The sequence below is a fragment of the Stenella coeruleoalba genome (assembly GCF_951394435.1).
Source record: "Stenella coeruleoalba genome assembly, chromosome: 1".
In the NCBI taxonomy this organism is placed as follows: domain Eukaryota; kingdom Metazoa; phylum Chordata; class Mammalia; order Artiodactyla; family Delphinidae; genus Stenella; species Stenella coeruleoalba.
This window is the reverse complement of record NC_137169.1, coordinates 20,693,336-20,712,179: the sequence shown is the minus strand read 5'-3', so window position 1 is coordinate 20,712,179 and position 18,844 is coordinate 20,693,336. Positions and strand designations below refer to the sequence as shown.

Below are 18,844 nucleotides of genomic sequence, written 5' to 3'. Positions count from 1 at the left end.
TCTCAGTTCTATAGATTCTTTCCTGTGCATCTCACAACTAAGACTAGGTGGTTATGTAAATGAGACAGAGGGGTAGAACTCCACTGAACACCAGAACTATTTCAACAGTTTAACTTATCCCCTTGCTTGCAGACTATCCCCTTTTCAAACTACACTACACACCAATGGATCATTTCTGTAAAACATTAATTTCATCATGCTATTGCCCTAATTACATATCTGCAGGCCTATGAGATAAGATCCAAATGGCTCCCTTATCCTACCAGGGCTCCAGCCCCTGTGATCTAGCTTTCCATCCTGTTTGTTACTCCCCACCCCGGGAAGCCTGATCCTGACCAGCCCCTCTAAGTGTCATCCACACTGCATCCCACCCCCACCGAGCCTCTGCTCAGGCTGTACTTTCCTTTCCAACCACCCCAATACATCCATACCTAGTTCATTCTAACTAAACTTCTGCCATGATGTCTTCCCTCTACTATTTAGACATAAATGGATCACTGAGTTCACCAAGCCCTGATAGCACTCACTGTAACATTCAGGCACACATTCTTCCATCTATTTTACTAATGAAACAGAGGAGGATCCTTGAGGGTTGCAAGCATGTCATACTCAGACTCACCAACTTAAGAGCTCAGATTACCTCAGAAGTCATCAAAGTTCAACCCTTGTCTAATGCGTATTCTGCCTCCTATGTGACAACCACAGCAAACAGGGTGCCAGGTTTTACAGGTAAGACAGGGAACTTACCTACTTTTCTTTTTCTTTTTAAAATATCCTCAATACTCCAGATCACAAAGGAACTTGTATGTCACACTTGGGCTTAAACCTATAGGCAACAAGTACCTAGAGGTTTTAGAACAATAGTGTAACTTGCCAAGTTTGATTTTTTAAGATGATCACTCTGGTGATTATGTTGAGGACAGACTTGGAAGGAAAAGAAACAGGTCAGGACTCGGTAGCAAAACACCTGGTGAGAGATACTGGGGGCCTGAAAGAAAGGCAACGAGGAAGGACAAGGGATTTAAAAGCCATTTCTGAGGTAGACTAGGATTTGGTGAACAACTTATACAAGGGATCCAGCAATCAGTGCCACAGAGCTGAGAGCTCCCAGGGTGTGCTGGCAACGCAAGGGCTGCCCTAACCTCCGAATAAACTGCAGGGGGCACAGCTGCAGGCAGTCTGTCTCTCCCAAGGTCTCCCCTCCTTCATTTTCAACCCGCAGTCTTCCCTCCAGATCATCAAGAGGCAAACGACAGTGTAAGTCACCACCACTATTATTCAAGTTGCCACTGTGGCTTCCAAGTCTAGTCATTTTTTTCTTCCCTTTTCAAAGGACTACCAAAGCTCATTGTTATTCAAGTATGGTCTTTAGAACTACAGCACCACCTGAGAGCTTCTTAGAAATGCAAATTCTTGGGTCCTACCCCACAACTACTGAATCAGAATCTCTCTGGGTAGAGGTCAGTAATCTTGTTCTAATTGATCTCCAGATGATTCCTAATGCATGCTGAAGTTTGAGAAGCAGTGATATAGCTAACCTCTACCAGATCAAGGCTTTTAATCCTATATCCATTTTGCACCACTGAATGGAAACTCTATCCCAGGTACACTTTCAAGACTAACATGTAAATTTACAAATGTGCTGCAGTAAGAAAAATTTGGGAAGCAGTCGTTACTCCAAGGAAACCACATACACTTGAATGAATCACTTAAATAGAAGCTTTTCAAGATGCAACTCCAAGTCATTCTCAAAAATGACTATAATCAAAAGTCAGAAACCAATTTACAGATGACTCCCTTACAGATTTTGACCCAAAATAAAGAAAACTGAAGACTTAACGAAACACCTAGAGGTTTGCTCACCCACCCCTTACAAGAACCTTCTTTCTTTCTTTTATTTTTTTTGGCTGCACCATGTGGCATGCAGGATCTTACTTCCCCTGACCAGGGATTGAACCATGCCCCCTGCAATGGAAGCACTGAGTCTTGACCACTGGACCGCCAGCAGGGAAGTCCCAAGAACCTTCTTAACATAAGGCGAAGTGGTAGCTATAAGATAATGACAAACCCCAACCCCATTTCTTCCTAAGGCCACTGTCAGGAAGCACAAATAAATTAATCTATCCTCTAAAATGAAGTTTGGGCATTCCCATATCAGTCTGTGATAACAGCTTTGCACTAGCAGTGAAAACAACAATCTGGTAATATGGTCACGCTGTCCCCTGTCAGCCATACACTTTTTGGATGATCAATGAACCTGCTCAGGTTTATTTGTTCAATGAGTTGGAACCTACTATATGCCAGGCACTATGATGGCATTGAGCAAGACAAAGCAAGTCTACCCTCACTAAGCTTGGAATAAGTAACTGAAATTACCCTTGAGATAAGCACTGACAAGAAGCATGGGCACTAAGATGGTCTATTACAGTAAAGGAACCTGACATAGTTTGGACTAGTGGATCTCTACAGGCGCTGTAAATCAGAATCACCCAGGACAGCTTCTAAGCATACCAAAGCCCAAGCCTCACCCCATATCAAACAAATCAGAACTCTGTGAACCCTGGCCATTGGTTTTAAAGATCATTTGCTTCCCAGGTAATTCTAACATGCAGCCAAGGTAGAGAACCACTGGTTTTGGGTATAATGCGATACGTGTTATGGGCACAGAGGTCAATAATACAATGCCTACCCTCCAAGAGCTTTCTGTCTAGTGGAAAAGATCCAGCAACGTAGAAGTATCAGCAAAATACTCTAGCAAGATGGAACAAAAAACCCTCAGATACAGGATAGTGCTTCTCTGGGCACAAGGGTAGGGAAGTGATCCCACTGGGCTATATAAGGTGCTTTTACCTGTTCCAGCAAGGTTTGGTTTCTAAAGATGGGTACTCAGGCAACTAATTATTTTTTATACCTTTTCATATATCTTAAATATTGCAGGCTTTTAAAATAATAAAATAAAAACTACCTTTAGGGACTTCGCTGGTGGCACAGTGGTTAAGACTCTGTGCTCCCAATGCAGGGGGTCCAGATTCGATCCCTGGTCAGGGAACTAGATCTCACATGCATGCTGCAACTAAGAGTTCACCTGCCACAACGAAGGAGCCTGCCTGCCGCAACTAAGACCCAGCACAACCTAATTAATAATTAATTAATTAAAAAAACTGTCTTAAGTCAGTGAAGGCATCATAGAAGTTATTTACGCTGATTTTTTTTTTTTTTTTTTTTTTTTGCCGTACGCGGGCCTCTCACTGTCGTGGCCTCTCCCGTTGCGGAGCACAGGCTCCAGATGCGCAGGCTCCGCTGCCATGGCTCATGGGCCCAGCCGCTCCGCGGCACATGGGATCCTCCCAGACCGGGACACGAACCCGCGTCCCCTGCATTGGCAGGCGGACTCTCAACCACTGCGCCACCAGGGAAGCCCCTTAAGCTGAGTTTTGAAGCTTGATTAGGAAGGAGTTTTCTGAGGAAATGATCTTGAAGATGTAGTCTGAAATATGAACGGGAAACGTTAGGAGGAAAAGTGTATTAGGCAAAGGGAAGATTGTGTGCAAGGGGCTGGAAGCAGAAAAGGCATGGGGCCTTACAGAAACTGAGAGGGCAGAGAGCAAAAAAGGATGAAGCAGAGGTTCTCAAAGTGCCATCCTTGGTCTAGCAGCATCAAGAATTTGTTAGAAATGCAAATTCTGAGACCTCACTCCAGACCTACTAAATCAGAAAGGGAGGGCGGGGAGGGGGGCGGAGAATAGCCTTTGTAATAATAAGGATTTTGGATTTTATTCTAAGATTAATGAAAAATAATTGAGAGGTTTTAATAGAGGGATAACATAATCAGGATAATAGTAGCTAAATGGTTTGGCATTAATAGCTGAGCAAAAACTCCTCAAAATCTAATTTTTGTAATAATCAGGATCAGAAACCATACTGAGCCTTTAAGTCAAGGGTCACAATCCTAATGCCTTTAGGGCTAAGCCAGAAAGGCGAATGATTGAAAAGAGGGATGTGGAACACTGATGGGGCTGCACAGCATCTGCTCTGGAGCCAAACAAACACGTGCTGAGTGGAGGGATTCACTGGCGAACTTAGGGCTCCCTTAACACACCTGCTGAAGAAAGGAGTGGGCCCCTTGCAGGGAATCCAGCCTTCTCCCTTCTTCAGATGTGACTATTTCCCCAGCCTGGCTAGGCAAATCTGGCATCAAACCAAAATTTCGAAGAGTAAACCACCTTTTGTTTCTTTGTCCAAGTAGCAGAGGGATAAAAAGCAATTCAACAAACAAGATGCCAATAACCCAGCCTGCTCACCTCTCACACGGAGTTTCTACTACAAAGCAAATGACCCATTTGTATGAATCTACAGTAGAAGCCTGAACTTGGGAATGCTCCTTGTGATAGGCTAACCCAGGAACAACCCTCTCCTGGGCCCAAGAGGCTACCAGTGTCTTCACTTCAGAAGGTCAAATCAAGCTCTTGGATTCAACAGTATAAGGCCCTCAACCCTCAAAAGACACACAACATGTTTGTATGCTAGGTTTCTCAGGACTAAAAGCTATCAAATACAGTCCAATCAAAAGGTCACTAGAAACAAGCAGAAACTTTTTGATGAGGAGCAACTTACAGCACTGGTAGAAATCCACCGATCTGGATTCTTGCCACAATATTGTGTACCTCACCCAGATTTAGCTACAGACCATAGATGATGAGGGAGTGGTTACACAGTTCTGACTGAATCAGGTTAAAAAGCACATTCCAGTGAAGTTCAGGATGCAGAAAAGGATTGCAACAGACATTAATGAGAAGGGAACAAAGAGTGATTGCCTTATTCAGACACTTCCTCCCCCAATTCCTCAGCTGAGAAAGTCAACAGTCTCCGAAGTCCCATCTGACAATAGCTATTCATCCTGGCCTGGGAAGCCTGAATTACAGGTGCTGAGAGACTCCACAGACCTTGCCCTACTAAGGTTATGGTTCAGAGATCTTCAAGGGAAGCCATGGAGGCTTCACGATGAAGTGAGTTCCTGCCTCCCACCTATTCCTTAAAGATCCCAAAACCATTTTCCCCAAAGTCAGAATAAATGAAGAGACAAGCTTCAAATCCAAGTAGAATCAAAATTTCAAAAGAATCTTATTTGCACCTGTGGCTGAACTTCCATTTCCTAAACTGAAGCCAGATTTGTAATGGCAGGTTTGCTACCTGCAGTCTTACTAGATTTCAGAACATCCCATTTTATTCCTGTGCCCAGCCTAAGTGACTTGCCTACGTGTACTGGCAGAGCTAAGACGAAAGGTAAATGTTCCCAGAACCAGCCTACTATTTAATAGTTGGTGTTAACTGCCTTTGAGTATCAAGTATAGTCCCTCTAAGATGATGATGATAACAGCTGACATTTATGGAGCACCTACAAGCACCAGTACTCTCTTTATATAAACTTACTTAATATTAACCTCTCCATGAAGTGGGTACTTAAGAGTTTCATTTTACAGATGCAAAAACTAAGGCACGGAGAGGTTAAGTGACTTGCTCAAGGATCCAGAGTTAGCGGCAGAGTCAAAATGCACACCCAGGAACTCTGAGTGTAGAGCCCAAGCTCTAAATCAGCAAACCACACTGTCTTTCTCAGGATACTGTCAGTCCATTCTACAAACACTAACCAAGCATCTGGGCACCAAAAACTCTACTAGACGAAAGCACCTATTCACACAAAACAACAACTAGCAAATCTGCTTTTACTCCGCCATGCTCAAGGTGACAATCCATGCTGAATGCACCCCAGATCCTACCTCCCAGCTTACCGCTCAGACAAACACCTAAAAATCAAGCCCTCAAAAGTAAGATGAACAAACAAAAAAACTTTAAAACAGTGTTTAGATCTCTAAACAGAGATCACACACATATTCCTCCCTGGGCAGGCAACCAAAACAGACATTCTATAAGGTCAGTCCATAAATTCCTATTCAGAATTTTGAGCCTGAATTCAAGGAATAGCTCATCATTCATTTAGCTCAATACCACCAAAACATCCAATCAGAAACTGGTTTTCTTTGCTTTTCTCTCTGCCCCCATCATCTTTTAGAGGGTGGCAGAAATACTCACAGGCAAGCTTGAAGGTCTTGACTGAAGACTCAGGTTCATATCTTCTTGCCCTCCCTTACTGGAGGTCATTGAGGGGGCTGAGGACGCCTGAGACCCAAATGAATCTTGAGATAACTCCTAAAACAAGAAAAACAAAAGCTGTGAGAGCTTGGTATTGATAAACCAGGCAAGCTTGCTTCATGATGAAAGGCCTATGGGACTCTCTTCAACAGGGGAAGCTAGGTGTGAGAGACTGCCCAATCACACACAATATTACCCAAAGGCAGAAAAAAACAAGCTGTGGCTCTTAAGAATGTCAACAGTGGACATAAGACTCTCTGATGGCACTCCTGACCATTTATCACCACCCACAGAACGCTGTTACTTGGGGATAAATGCTAAAGTCTAGCTAACTACAAGTTATATCTATCAAGGAATGAGACCACCTGATTCAAAAACACCAACAAAAAACTCACGCTAGGACCTCTGCATTAAAATGAGTACTGCTTCCTTTAAAGATATTTATTCCAACAATGCCATCAATGCACAAAATCTTTAATGGACCTGTCATCACTCAGTCATTCTCCTCTTTCTGCTCCTTAAAGAATAAAGCCCAAATTGTTATTTAGACTTTATCACCTACCTTGTTCATAGACATGGCTACAGATGAATTTTAGCTATTTCCCAAAATCAAATCCACTCTCAAAAAAATAAAGAGATTTGCTACCACTGAGACTATTCTAAAGAATGTGATGTCAGCTCTGACAGCAGTTTCAAATGAAGGGCTCCAAAATATTTTGAGCAATAGCAGAATGGAATGGCAGTTGGATGAATGTACAGTACAGCCTCCCAAAGCGACTGTTTTTAAAAAGACCAAACTAACTTGGATGCTCAAGTTCTGAATTCTGAGTTAAAAAAAAAGAAAAAGAAAAAAAAAAAATCAGTCCCATTACCTTTATCTCTTTTCTGCCTATGCAACTCTCCACTGCCCTATTTCATGAGTATGGAGAGCTACAGGTTTTTATGCAGTTATATCTTTATTAGTTTCAATTAGAGAACCAATTTTGTAAGGCAAAGTTCTCATGACACCAGCCCCCAAAGTCTGCGGTCACACGCAGGGAAGGGCATGAGGAAGGGGCCTCTTACCTGTGGTGGAGGGAAGCGCTGCTGAGAATAGGCAGTTTGCTGTGACTGCTGAGACTGGGGCTGAGGGTACGCAGCCTGCTGGGAAAGCGTCGAGGATGCTGGCTGCTGAGGTGGCGGCTGCTGGTAAGGAGACTGTGCCTGCGGCTGTGAGTAGGGGGGCTGGCTCTGGGGGTGCTGCTGGGTGGTGGACTGCTGGGTGGGGTACGGGGTTGGGGACTGCTGATGGGGGGGCTGGGATGGCTGCTGGGAATACGGAGGCTGAGAGGACTGGAGCTGCGGTGGCTGAGACTGAGGCTGCTGCTGATATGAAGGCTGGGCGTGAGGGGTCTGGGATGGTGGCTGCTGGGAGTAGGGCTGCTGCTGCTGCTGGGGGTGAGGGCTTTGCTGGTTGTAATATGGAGCCTGGCCCTGCTGACCATACCCGCTGGGGCCTGGCTGTCCATAAGGTGGAATCTGTAAAAGGAAAGGATACTTTTAGCACTGACCCTTCTGGATGAAGAAAGATGATTATGTCAGAAGCCATGCCCTGAAGATGGGTATACAAAGCTGGCAAGCCAAGCCTCACATTTAGAAAGCCCAGGGTTTTTCTACCAACCCTGTTAAACTGAGCCAGGAAGGACAGCCAGGCTGGGTTCCTAGTTGGTTTGTTCTTAAGTGGATCACATTCATTCGCAGAAAATTCACACTGTTTAATAAAAATATGGTCAACTTACAAGAGTTCAAGAACAGCTGTTTTCACCAATGAGTCTACTCTTTTTATCATGGCCTAGACTGTTTTTATAAGCGCTAGGAATCTGTATCCTAGCCACAACGAAGAGTCAAGAGCAGCCTGGCTCAGCCGACTGAAAACCTAGGGTTTAGTAAGCCAGATGGTATGCCAATCACTAAACTACCCTGGTTCTCTTTTTCATTTAGTCTTCATTCAAAAAGTATCTGACAGCCTACTTGCTTACTTGTACCAGGCACTACTCTAGGCACCGGGGATATATCTGGCAAGGAGGGGGGAAAAAAAAGACCAATAATATCCTTCCCAACTCTCCTCCATTTTCTCATTGGAAAAAAAAAGTGATTTTATATAAGGGCATACTTTGCTTTCAAGTCTTAGAAGTAAAGTTACGTCTTATATTCTATCCCTCACCATTTTCAGTATGAATACCATTCACATATAAATGGTAGAAAATGCTGTCAAAACAAAAAATGGCAATAAAAAGATGATGGTGCGGATGGTCAGATAAAAGGAGATGAGTAAAATCTTAACATCTGCAATAGCACTGTTAGCATCTTTACTGTTCAATCCTCCCTTTTCCTGCTACTCCCAGTCCCTTCTAAACATTCACTTTAAACCAGACAGCTGTATGTTGAAGGCCTTGAGAACATGAAGGGCCTCTTCTCTCCCCAGGGCACATGGTATGAGCGGTTTTTCTTGGTAGCAGTGGATTGATTGGTGCTCAGCCACTGCCTTTTTCTTTCTTCCCACTTCCTTCAGAGATCGCCATTCAGTGGGTACAAGCAGGCCAGCCAGGTCAAAGAAGACAGATACGTATAGCAGGTGGCCAGGGAGCAGTTTTCCTTCAAGCATACATGCGATGGTGACCACAACCTTGGCCTTGTACATAGCACAGTGAAACTAACTGAGTCAGCTGGCCTATATTCCTTTCAAGAGGTTTGGAAGCCAAAGACACATTCTTTTTTTTTTTTTTTTTTTTTTTTTTCAAAGACACATTCTGATTCTATAGCTGAAGACCAGATCTTGGACAGCAACAAGGATTGAGGTAATCGGAGTCAACATCTACCTGCTGTGCATAAGAGAGGCCGCCCATGGTACTCTGCGCTCGGCCCTGCATGGTCATCGGGTACCGCTGCGGGGTCTGGGACCCATATGGCTGCCCTGGGTACCCATGTCCTTGCTGCGGTCCTGATGGAGGTCCCTGTTGTTGCGAGTATGGGTTAGTCCCGCCATATGGCTGAGGTCTCATCTTGCCCATCTGATCCATTGGACTGGATGGCTACAAAATAAAGAGCATTTCATTAACCTGAAGCTTTGATGTCCTCTAGCCAATATGAACACAAACCTTGGCATACAGGTCTGTATGCCACAAAGGAAAACAGTTACTATGAAATAAAGTAATGGTATAGACCCAATAACCCTTGAGCAAGTCATGTAACCTTCCTCAGAACCTTGATTTTGTCATATGTAAAATGGAAACACCACCAGTTTGTGAAAGCATCTTCTAAGCTATATACTACTTTATAAGTGTGGTACTACTTGAGATCCAAGGAACGGGCCAGGTGTGGAGCAATGAATACACGTACTCTATGGTACAGAAACATGAGAACAAAGGCCCTTCAGTTGGGAGGGGATGGTGCTGCTATACTCTGCCATGATCCTGTTCAATAACACCAGAACTGATGCTTTAATACTGTGGTAGGGAATTCAAATACACAAGCCTCTAGATGTTTTTATTCTTTAAACAGTGGAAACTTATTTCCTTGCACATCCAGAGCCCATTTGTGCTATGGCACGAGGACTTAAATTTATGCTTTCTTCCAACTGGGTATCATAGCTAAGTTACAGTTGTTGAGGGAATTGTGACCCCGAATTTATTTAGAGCCTTGTACAACTCAACTGAAAAGTTCACCTCCTTTAATATTCAAGAGCTTGAGGGTGTAAGGCAGGTAGAGAGTATGTCTCTCTAAAAAACAAGATGCAGAGGTACCAATAATGGAACCTCAAAGCTCATAGGTATTTGGCTACAAACATAATTTCCAGCTCTTTGTGGTGCAACAGGATCAGTCAACTCATTCACTTTCTGACATAATTTTATCTTACTGGAGCTACGTAGAACAGAGGCCCAGCACACTTTCCCCTCCCAGAGATGCCTACCTATATCTATTGGTGGTGAGAAGGGAAGGAGTATCTCTAAGCACTTAAATAGATACACCCAAGTTGCCAAGTAGGCCTGCACCTGACGTAAAACCTGAAAACTGAATCTTAAATTGGGGATGGGGAGTAGGTATTAAGGAATTCAGTGGTTCTCAAACTTCAGAATGCATCAGAATCACCCGGAGGGCTTGTTAAAATGCACACTGCTGGGACCCATCCCCAGGGTACGATTCTGTAGGTTCAGGGGTGGGCCTAAGATATGCATTTATAGCAGTTCCCAGGTGATACTGATGCTGCTGGTCCAGGGACCACCATACTTTTAAGAACCACTGGCCTAGATAACACCTAGGGTCCCTTCTGGTTCTATTATTCTATAATTAATAAATTATTCTAATATATTTTTTTTGCAGCACACTACCTAAGTGTTTTATAATAATGAAGAAGTCGAGCTGTCGTGAGGAAAATGGATAAGATAAAAAGCCACAGAGACTATTCTTCTAAATACTAACCGAAAAAAAGCAGAAACGAAGTTCTCTCTTAGGCTGCAGCTGAAATCTCACCTTAAAAGGTTAACACTGAAACCTCCCAAGTTTCCAAACTACGAGAATCATAGTAAAACCGTGTCCCAAATCACTACTACATGTCAATATTATTAAAGTGCTATTTCCAACAATCATAACTAAACAATTTTCGCCCAGACCTGCCTCTGTATCAGAAGCTCCAATAACATTCCCGATCATAACTTTGGAGCCACGTGGATTCTTTTGAGCCTGTTTAGGAAGTTCAAATTCAACAACCAAACTAGTGAGTAATAAATAGCATGTGGTCTTCCCCAGATACACCTGGCAATGGAGCCAAAACATCACCATTCTCTCCTACAAAGAGCTCAGGGGCTTACACAGCCACATCATGCCGCAAATAACAAGGAGATCCTCATCTTATCCTAGACTGCAGCTGCTGTCCACGTGGCCCCCAGGTGAAGAGACTACATTTGCTGAACAGAGACCAGCCCACTCTGGGTGTCTCTGTCAGTCTAGATCTCCTCAACACACAAGGGGCAGAGTCATTACCATGGTTACTACGGAGCTTCTAGAGCAGCAGCTATTAACCACAGCTACCGATCAGATGTGAGAAGCTGCACAAACGCCTGGGCCTCTCCCTAGAGATTCCAATTTAGCGAGTCTAGAAAGGCTTGGCTCCCTCCCCCTAAACCCCTTAAGATCCTTGGATGATTCGTGTGTCGGGGGAGGGGGCAATGCATGGCTTGTGGGATCTTAGTTCTTAGTTCCCCAACCAGGGATTGAACCCAGGCCACGGCAGTGAAAGCGCCAAGTCCTAACCACTGGACTGCCAGGAAATTCCCTAGTTCTAACATATATTACTAGCTGAGAACCAGTGATCTAGAGAAACACTGCCCAATAAAATTTTCTGTGTTGTATGACTATTAAGTACTTGAAATATGCCTAGTGTGACTGAGGAACTGAATTCTTTTTATTTACTTTAAATTCAAATAACCACATGTAGCTGGTGGTTATATTGGATTGCACAGTTCTAGAGCAATACTCACAAATCATTTTCACCTCTCCCTGCTCAACAACAGCCCCAAACTTCCTACCTACTACATCATGTACAGTAACAAATAGAAAGAGCAAAGAAAGTAATAAATCGACAGACTTGGGTTCAACTCCTAACTCTTGTCACTGACCTTGAGCACATCAATTCTTTAACTAAAATGCACATAACTGGGGCTTCCCAGGTGACGCAGTGGTTAAGAATCCACCTGCCAATGCAGGGGACACGGGTTCGAGCCCTGGTCCAGGAAGATCCCACATGCTGCGGAGCAACTAAGCCCGTGCATCACAACTACTGAGCCTGTGCTCTAGAGCCCATGTACCACAACTACTGAAGCCCGCGCGCCTAGAGCCCGTGCTCCGCAACAAGAGAAGCCTGCGCACCGCGACGAAGAGTAGCTCCCACTCACCGCAACCAGAGAAGGCCCACGTGCACCATCAAAGACCCAACACAGCCAAAAAACAAAAACAAAAAAAACATAAAACGCACATAACACACTTCACACAGTGCCTGGTACTTAAACACCCAATGAATAGTAGCTATTATCAATTATGATAAATAGTGCTTCTGCCTGGCTCTCAAATGGGCCACAGCGCTCCAGTTCTACGCATTTTTCAGCCTCATGCCAGACTTCCCACATGTCCAGCTCTGCGCAATAGTACCCTGCCCTGCCCTCCTGTCCACAATGGCTTCCACCAGCAGAAACCCAACCCTTCAACATGAAGCCACTTCCCACTTCTTTAGCACATTCTGTTCTTTCATACTTCTAAATGTCCTATTGTAAAATCAGTCAGAATCATAGGTTTAGCACTTAGTTGTCCAGCTAACTGACTGCATCTCTCGAGACTAAGTTCTCAGAAATCGGAGATCAGGTATTTTATCTTCAAAGTCCCCCGAAAGACCCCAAGTGCAGAACTAGGGCTCAGGAACTTCACTGTGCCAGGCTGCCCTACTTTAAGAAGTGGGTAGGGGATACTATGGGAAGAAAGCCTAGATTAAACCACCTAGCCAAAGGGCCAGGGACACCCCTAAACCCTAAACCAGGTTATGACTTTGAGGGCAGAAAAAAATGGGGACTGAACTGAAAAAGCAAAGGGGAGGGTAGAACAAACAGTCAAGGAAGAATGAGCACACCTCTGAGGAGACTCTTAAGTGCCATCCTTAAGTGCCTCTCTCCTATAACCAGAGAGGTCTTCAAACCACACAGGCATCCACAAACACACTGCTTAAAAACAAAAGGCTAAAGGCAAGTTACTCCCCCCTACCCACCACCCCCGCCCCATGTCTCACATCAGGGTGCCTGCACTCCCAATTGAGGACAGCTACTAAAGGGTTCAAGGATTCTTCCATTACTTTAGAAACTCCTTGCAGACTAAAAATAAACGCAAGTTAAAAAAATTCTTATTCTAAAAAATGAAATTAAGACATTTCCCTTTCCTGGACATCAGATTTCTGACCCCTTCCCTTCACTAAAGGGTTATAATAAACGGAATACACAGCTTAGCAACTAAAATATATTCAGTTCAACCAGATTAATCTGGTCTCATGTCAAAGTTAAACATCTGCTCATATCAGAAGGGGAGGTAGGCAGGGACTGAACTCACACTTCTGACATTTAAAACCATTGTGAAAGATTTGTGATTTGCAGTTATAGATGAAATGTCATCTTCCAATCTTTCATAACAGAGAAGGGGCCTTAAATCTTCACTAATCAGTTTTTTTGGAAAGTAGCAATTTCAGCTGAGAAAAATGCCTACTACATACAAGATAGAAAAACCAGTATCAGCAGTCTGCAGGCACCAAGGAAGAGGCAGAGGATGGGAAACACCAAAGAGCCAGAGATTCCTCTCTGGGAAAGACAGAGAGGAAATCCCTTCAATGGGAAACCACAGGAGTAGATTACTGTGATTACACTTCAAAAGCAAAGGCTCTGCCACAAAGACACATAATTGAGAGGAAAATGCTGCCCCCTTGATCAGGGCAGTCGGGCCCCCTGCTATATACTCTCCTACATTCATAAAAAATAAAAATAAAAAAGAGGAAAAGAGCCATAAGAAAACCCCCATCTCTATTCACCACTTATCTCCTTCCAGATCACTGGACGTCTTACAAACTGCCTGCCAAATGAAATGCATCAAAAGTTGTAGTTTCCCTAGGCATCAAAGGCAAGGATGCCTAGCAGGCTGGTCCCTTTGAATATATTCAGAACAAACAGCTTACAGACTAACCACTTGCACAGAGTTTCCCTGCTCTAAGCAAACGGAATTAAAAGCCCCTCCAGATCAGAGGGCTAATGGAATCCCTTACAACTTCTTATTGCACCAAGGAAAGCCATAACGACCTGAGGGGTTGCTGAGATATAACACACTGGACTTCAAATTCTCCAACTTCTGATCACAACTGATTGAGAAGAGAGCAGAGAAGGCGGGGCCAGGGACTCCAAAGTGAGAGATACTGTTCACCAAAATGCACCACACCACATGCAGTGGCACCAGGAAAGAGAAACTTCTTAATTTTCTTGAAATAAAAGTCCAACTGAGGAAAGTTCCAGGCTTCAGTCCCAATCCAAAGATGCAGAAAGGAAGTGACTGTGTAGCAAACCAAAGGAACCAGATTTGGTACCCAAGGACCAGCAAGAACATGACTGGAGAGAGATGGACTGGGCTGCCAAAAATGTGTCCATCAGAAAGCAGAAGTCTTGACTACCACTTGTCCTGTCACCCTAAATGCCAACTAGTTGAGGCTAGTAGAAACCTAGAATATTATTTCTTACTCACTGCGCTTTCAATTTATTCCTGGCCAGATTTGTTGTATGACTTTTAATAACAACAATAAAAAAAAGCATTCCTGGCTCTTTAACCAAAAGAACCACCTAATTGATTCCCACAGTAATTAACCTGCATTTTACCTCAGAGAGCGGTAGTTAAGGAAGTCGGCACTGCTATTTATAACTCATCTCAAATTGAGGGCAGACTGCCTAAAATCTAACACATCCCAGCTGTACTCCTGTTTGAACTGGGGCCAAGGGAATTTTTTAAAGCAATCTTGGCACCGAATGAATGACACCAACAGTATGAGAGCTCGAGCGGTTGTGTTGTGGTGACGTAGCACTGGAGGTGGAATGGGAGGGGGCCAGTGTACTGTGATCCCTCTCGTGCACGCCTGCTGCTTGCTGAGTCCCAGTACAGTAAGCTGGGAACCGCCCACTGAGAGCCAAACACAGGAAAAGGCTTTTCCTGTGGAACGCCTTGAAGTGAGAAACACATGGCTAATCTGCATAAACGCGAAGCCACACCACCCCTGCCAGGAAGGTTAGTGCTCGTAATCTCTGGCCATGAAGCTGGCTGCCTGGGAGGACTTGGACTGGCGCCTGATAACCCAGAAAGAGCCGAAAGAACAGATGGGTAAGGACCCCGGCAGAAAACAGCCCCAGGTCACGTGACTCGCCACATGGCCCCGCCAGCACAAACTATTGTCTGGCTGTGGAGCTCCCATACAAAGGCACCCAGCCTTGGCTTCCTGTGATTACAGGGACAGGCGGCAGCTGTTGATCCAGTTTTCCTATGGGACGCTCCCCTACTGAGGAGCATTCCAGGGAGGGATAAATACAAACGTTAAGGCCTCTCCCAACCAACGTGCTCTCAGCTTCCCGCAAGCTCCACGTGGCCCCACACTCAGATCTGAGGAAGGACCGAGTAGATTCCATAGAGAGAACCACCCTTTGCACCCCGATACACGTGAGCTGACCAGCATAAATCATTCTCACAGTGCCCCCCTCCCCAGCCACACAGACATCTGTATCCTCATCCTGTTTTTTCTCACTCCTCCAGTACACTTCATGGCTTTGAAGACTGGTCTAGGGGCCCAACCCCAATCAAGGAAAAACTGCCCAGAAACCTGCATTTAGTTCTATCCCCAGACCCTGCCTCCTAAAATAAGGAGATTCCTTCCCTTCATTTTGTTTTGCATTTAAACAGTCATGTGCCCACTGTTTATGTGACCCAGGATAACAAGAGATTCTTCACTTCCTATTTGGCCTCACCAGAGACATCACTGATTTCCTGAAGCTATACCGATGATAAGAAAATAAAAATCTCTCATCAGATATACCAACACCTGACCCAGGAGATCAACCCACTCAGCCTATGTTTCTTATCATTCATAACCTGAGAATCACACCCCATTTTTCTACTTCACAAGAGACTGAAAACAATTCTTTCATTTTAGTTCTAGTTCATTCCAGTTCTCAACAAACTGGCCATATGCCTATGGTGAGAGAGGAATTACCAACAACTAGTTTACAACTACCACCTGAAAGAGACAGTTTTTTAAAAAATTCTTTCAACGTTCCATAAGTGTCCAAGTTGAATATAAATAAAAAACCCAAAGTCAATTAAAAGTTCTATCTACCCCATTCTGTTTACAGAAACGATTCTTGAAGATCAGGGCACATTCCCCTTTGCAGCCTTAAGTAAGAGCCCATTTCAAAGACATGGCCTGAAGCATCAAGCTGACCGAACTCCTAGGAGGGGCTGCAACCTGACAACAGACTCAGGACCTTCCAACCCACACTGTCTCTAATGTGATAGAGAACAAGACAAGATGCCTGGCTCTCTCCCTGGCTCAGAGGTATTTAGGCTACTGTGCTCCATCTTTCCAGACCAGAAAATCAGAAAAAAACTCACTAAGGGTAGAAAAAAGAGACCAAAGGGGGAAAAGTCACTGAATCTTCCACAAAACTCAAATAAATTATGAGAGCCAACCGTAACAACCACCTCGCAGCTGTCCCCCAGAAGAGGCGTGACAGAAAAACCACAACCAGGTGGCTGGCATTTCTTTATTTCTTCGCTGGGTCCTGAAAGAGCTCTTCAAATAAAGCAAGTAGAGCATTAAAGTAATAAATTCCCCAACAAATGATGAAGTTCTTCTCATCCAGAGCACTTTCATTAGCCACCTTTCAAAGAGAAAGTGCTCTTCCAAAAATGATGATCCCTTTTTCGGAAGACCAAACTTAGCTAACCAATTTCTCCCAATTTCCAATGAATTACAAAAGCCTCTAAGAAAGACACATACCTTCTTGAGAAAGAATTCTTCAGGTACTACTGAAAACCCAGGTATATAATATATAAAACAGTAAGGCCCCAAGACAATGATTAAACAAGAATGAAATGCCATTTGATAAAATTAAACATCCCCTTGTTTACAACTTTTTAATCTCAAGAGTAAGACAGCATTACAACACGATGAAAAGAGTACACTAGACTAAGAGAATGCCTGAGTTTCAATCCCAGTTCTCTGACCAACTGGGGAGAGAGGGGTAGGCACTAATCAGGCTGTACCTAACCTCTTCAGCTACACACTTGAATCCCGCCCTCTAGATTCTGAATCAGCAGCTCTGGGATGGGGCCAGGAATCTCCTCAGGCAATTCTCATGTCCAGTCTGGGAGCATTTGGGCTGCATGGCCTCCCTCCAAATCTCCTCCCATCTCCAGCACAGAATGACCCTAGAACTCAGATGCACGTTCAGCTTCCTTAGCCAACCTATGGTCTGAAGAGGGCAGTGCCTGGCCAATAGAGAAAAACTAGGAACGGACCTCAGATTCCCAAATAAGCAGCATTCTCAAAGCCAAGATTTCCCAAATTCTTATACTTAATCCCCGACTGTCTTGTTCACCTGACCACCTATTACTAACAATACTATATGCTTTACTTATTTACCTTGTTCACTGTCTGTATCCTAGACTAGAACACAAACTCCGGGAAGGTAGACATCCGTGTGTAAAACAAACTTTTCTACTTTAAAAGAGGAAAAGAAAGGGGACTGTGAAAGAGAAAGTGGAATTCTAGAGGTCTTGGCAATTCCTAACCTCTTTCATGCTGAGAGGAAATGCTTGGTTCAACACAGTTAAGTCCTAAGAGCTCTGCCTCCACAATGCCTTCAACTTCTCTGTCCCTCAGTTTCTACATCAACAGAATAGAGATGGCACTAGCAGCACCCTCAGGGTTGAATAAGTTAATACATTAAAACGAAACAAAACATTGTTCTTCAAACCAGCTGGACATGCTCCAGCCTCAGAGTCTTTGTATTCACTGATCTCTCCACCTGGAATACTCTTTCTTCTCTCAGGTATTAGTATAGCTCTCTCACATCAAATATCACTTCATTTTGGCCTCCCCTGGTGTACCCATTTAAGATTTCAATCCTGCACACTTCTTACAGTTGATCCCTGATTAACTTTGCTCCTGAGCACATATCACTAAGCATACTATATGCTAAAGTTTACTTATTTATCTTGTTTAAAGTCTATATCCTAGACTAGTATAAGCTACAAGGCTAGAATACAAGGTATGTGTCTGTGTTTGATTGCTATCTCCTCCAGCACCCAAAATGTTAGCTATTATCATCCTACACAAGTCCCAAATTTCTAAGCAATAAAGCTTAGAAACCAGACCCAGTTCTGGTCCCACACACTCAAGACCAGAAACCCAAAGTGGTCAACTAGAAGTTAACTAACAATCAAATAAATTACTTCCCTCTCTCCATACTCAATAGGAGAAAAAGCAGAATGGAGCTGAAAGCAGTTTCAAAATACCCACTTAAAAAACAAGAATACTACAGGACTTCCCTGGTGGTGCAGTGGTTAAGAATCCGCCTGCCGGGCTTCCCTGGTGGCGCAGTGGTTGAGAGGCCGCCTGCCGATGCAGGGGACACGGGTTCGTGCCCCGGTCCGGGAAGATCCCACATGCCGAGGAGCGGCTAGGTCCGTGAGCCATGGCCGCTGAGCCTGCGCATCCGGAGCCTGTGCTCCGCAACGGGAGAGGCCACAACAGTGAGAGGCCCGCGTACCGCAAAAAAGAAAAAAAAAAGAATTCACTTGCCAATGCAGGGGACATGGGTTCGAGCCCTGATCCAGGAAGATCCCACATGCCGCGGAGCAACTAAGCCTGTGTACCACAACTACTGAGCCCACGTGCCTAGAGCCTGTGCTCTGCAACAAAGAGAAGCCGCCGCAATAAGACAACTTCGGTGCACTGCAACGAAGAGTAGCCCCCATGTACAACAACGAAGACCCAATGCAGCCAAAAATAAATAAATATTTTTTAAAAATAAAGAAAACTTAAACACAAACACACTCACACACACACACACACACACACACACGTTAGACACCA

General features: G+C 44.2%; 1 protein-coding gene across 2 annotated transcripts in view; it reads right to left on the bottom strand.

The window, feature by feature from the left end:
• The window catches only part of ARID1A (AT-rich interaction domain 1A), a 71,733-nt gene that overhangs the window by 35,320 nt on the left and 17,569 nt on the right, over positions 1-18,844 (bottom strand). For both annotated transcript variants that reach the window (XM_079938807.1, XM_079938806.1), the window contains exons 2-4: positions 9,009-9,221; positions 7,216-7,668; positions 6,091-6,207 (exon numbers count right to left, since the gene is read on the bottom strand). In XM_079938807.1, the coding sequence (XP_079794933.1) occupies positions 6,091-6,207; positions 7,216-7,668; positions 9,009-9,221 (783 nt within the window). The remainder of the gene's footprint in view (positions 1-6,090; positions 6,208-7,215; positions 7,669-9,008; positions 9,222-18,844) is intronic.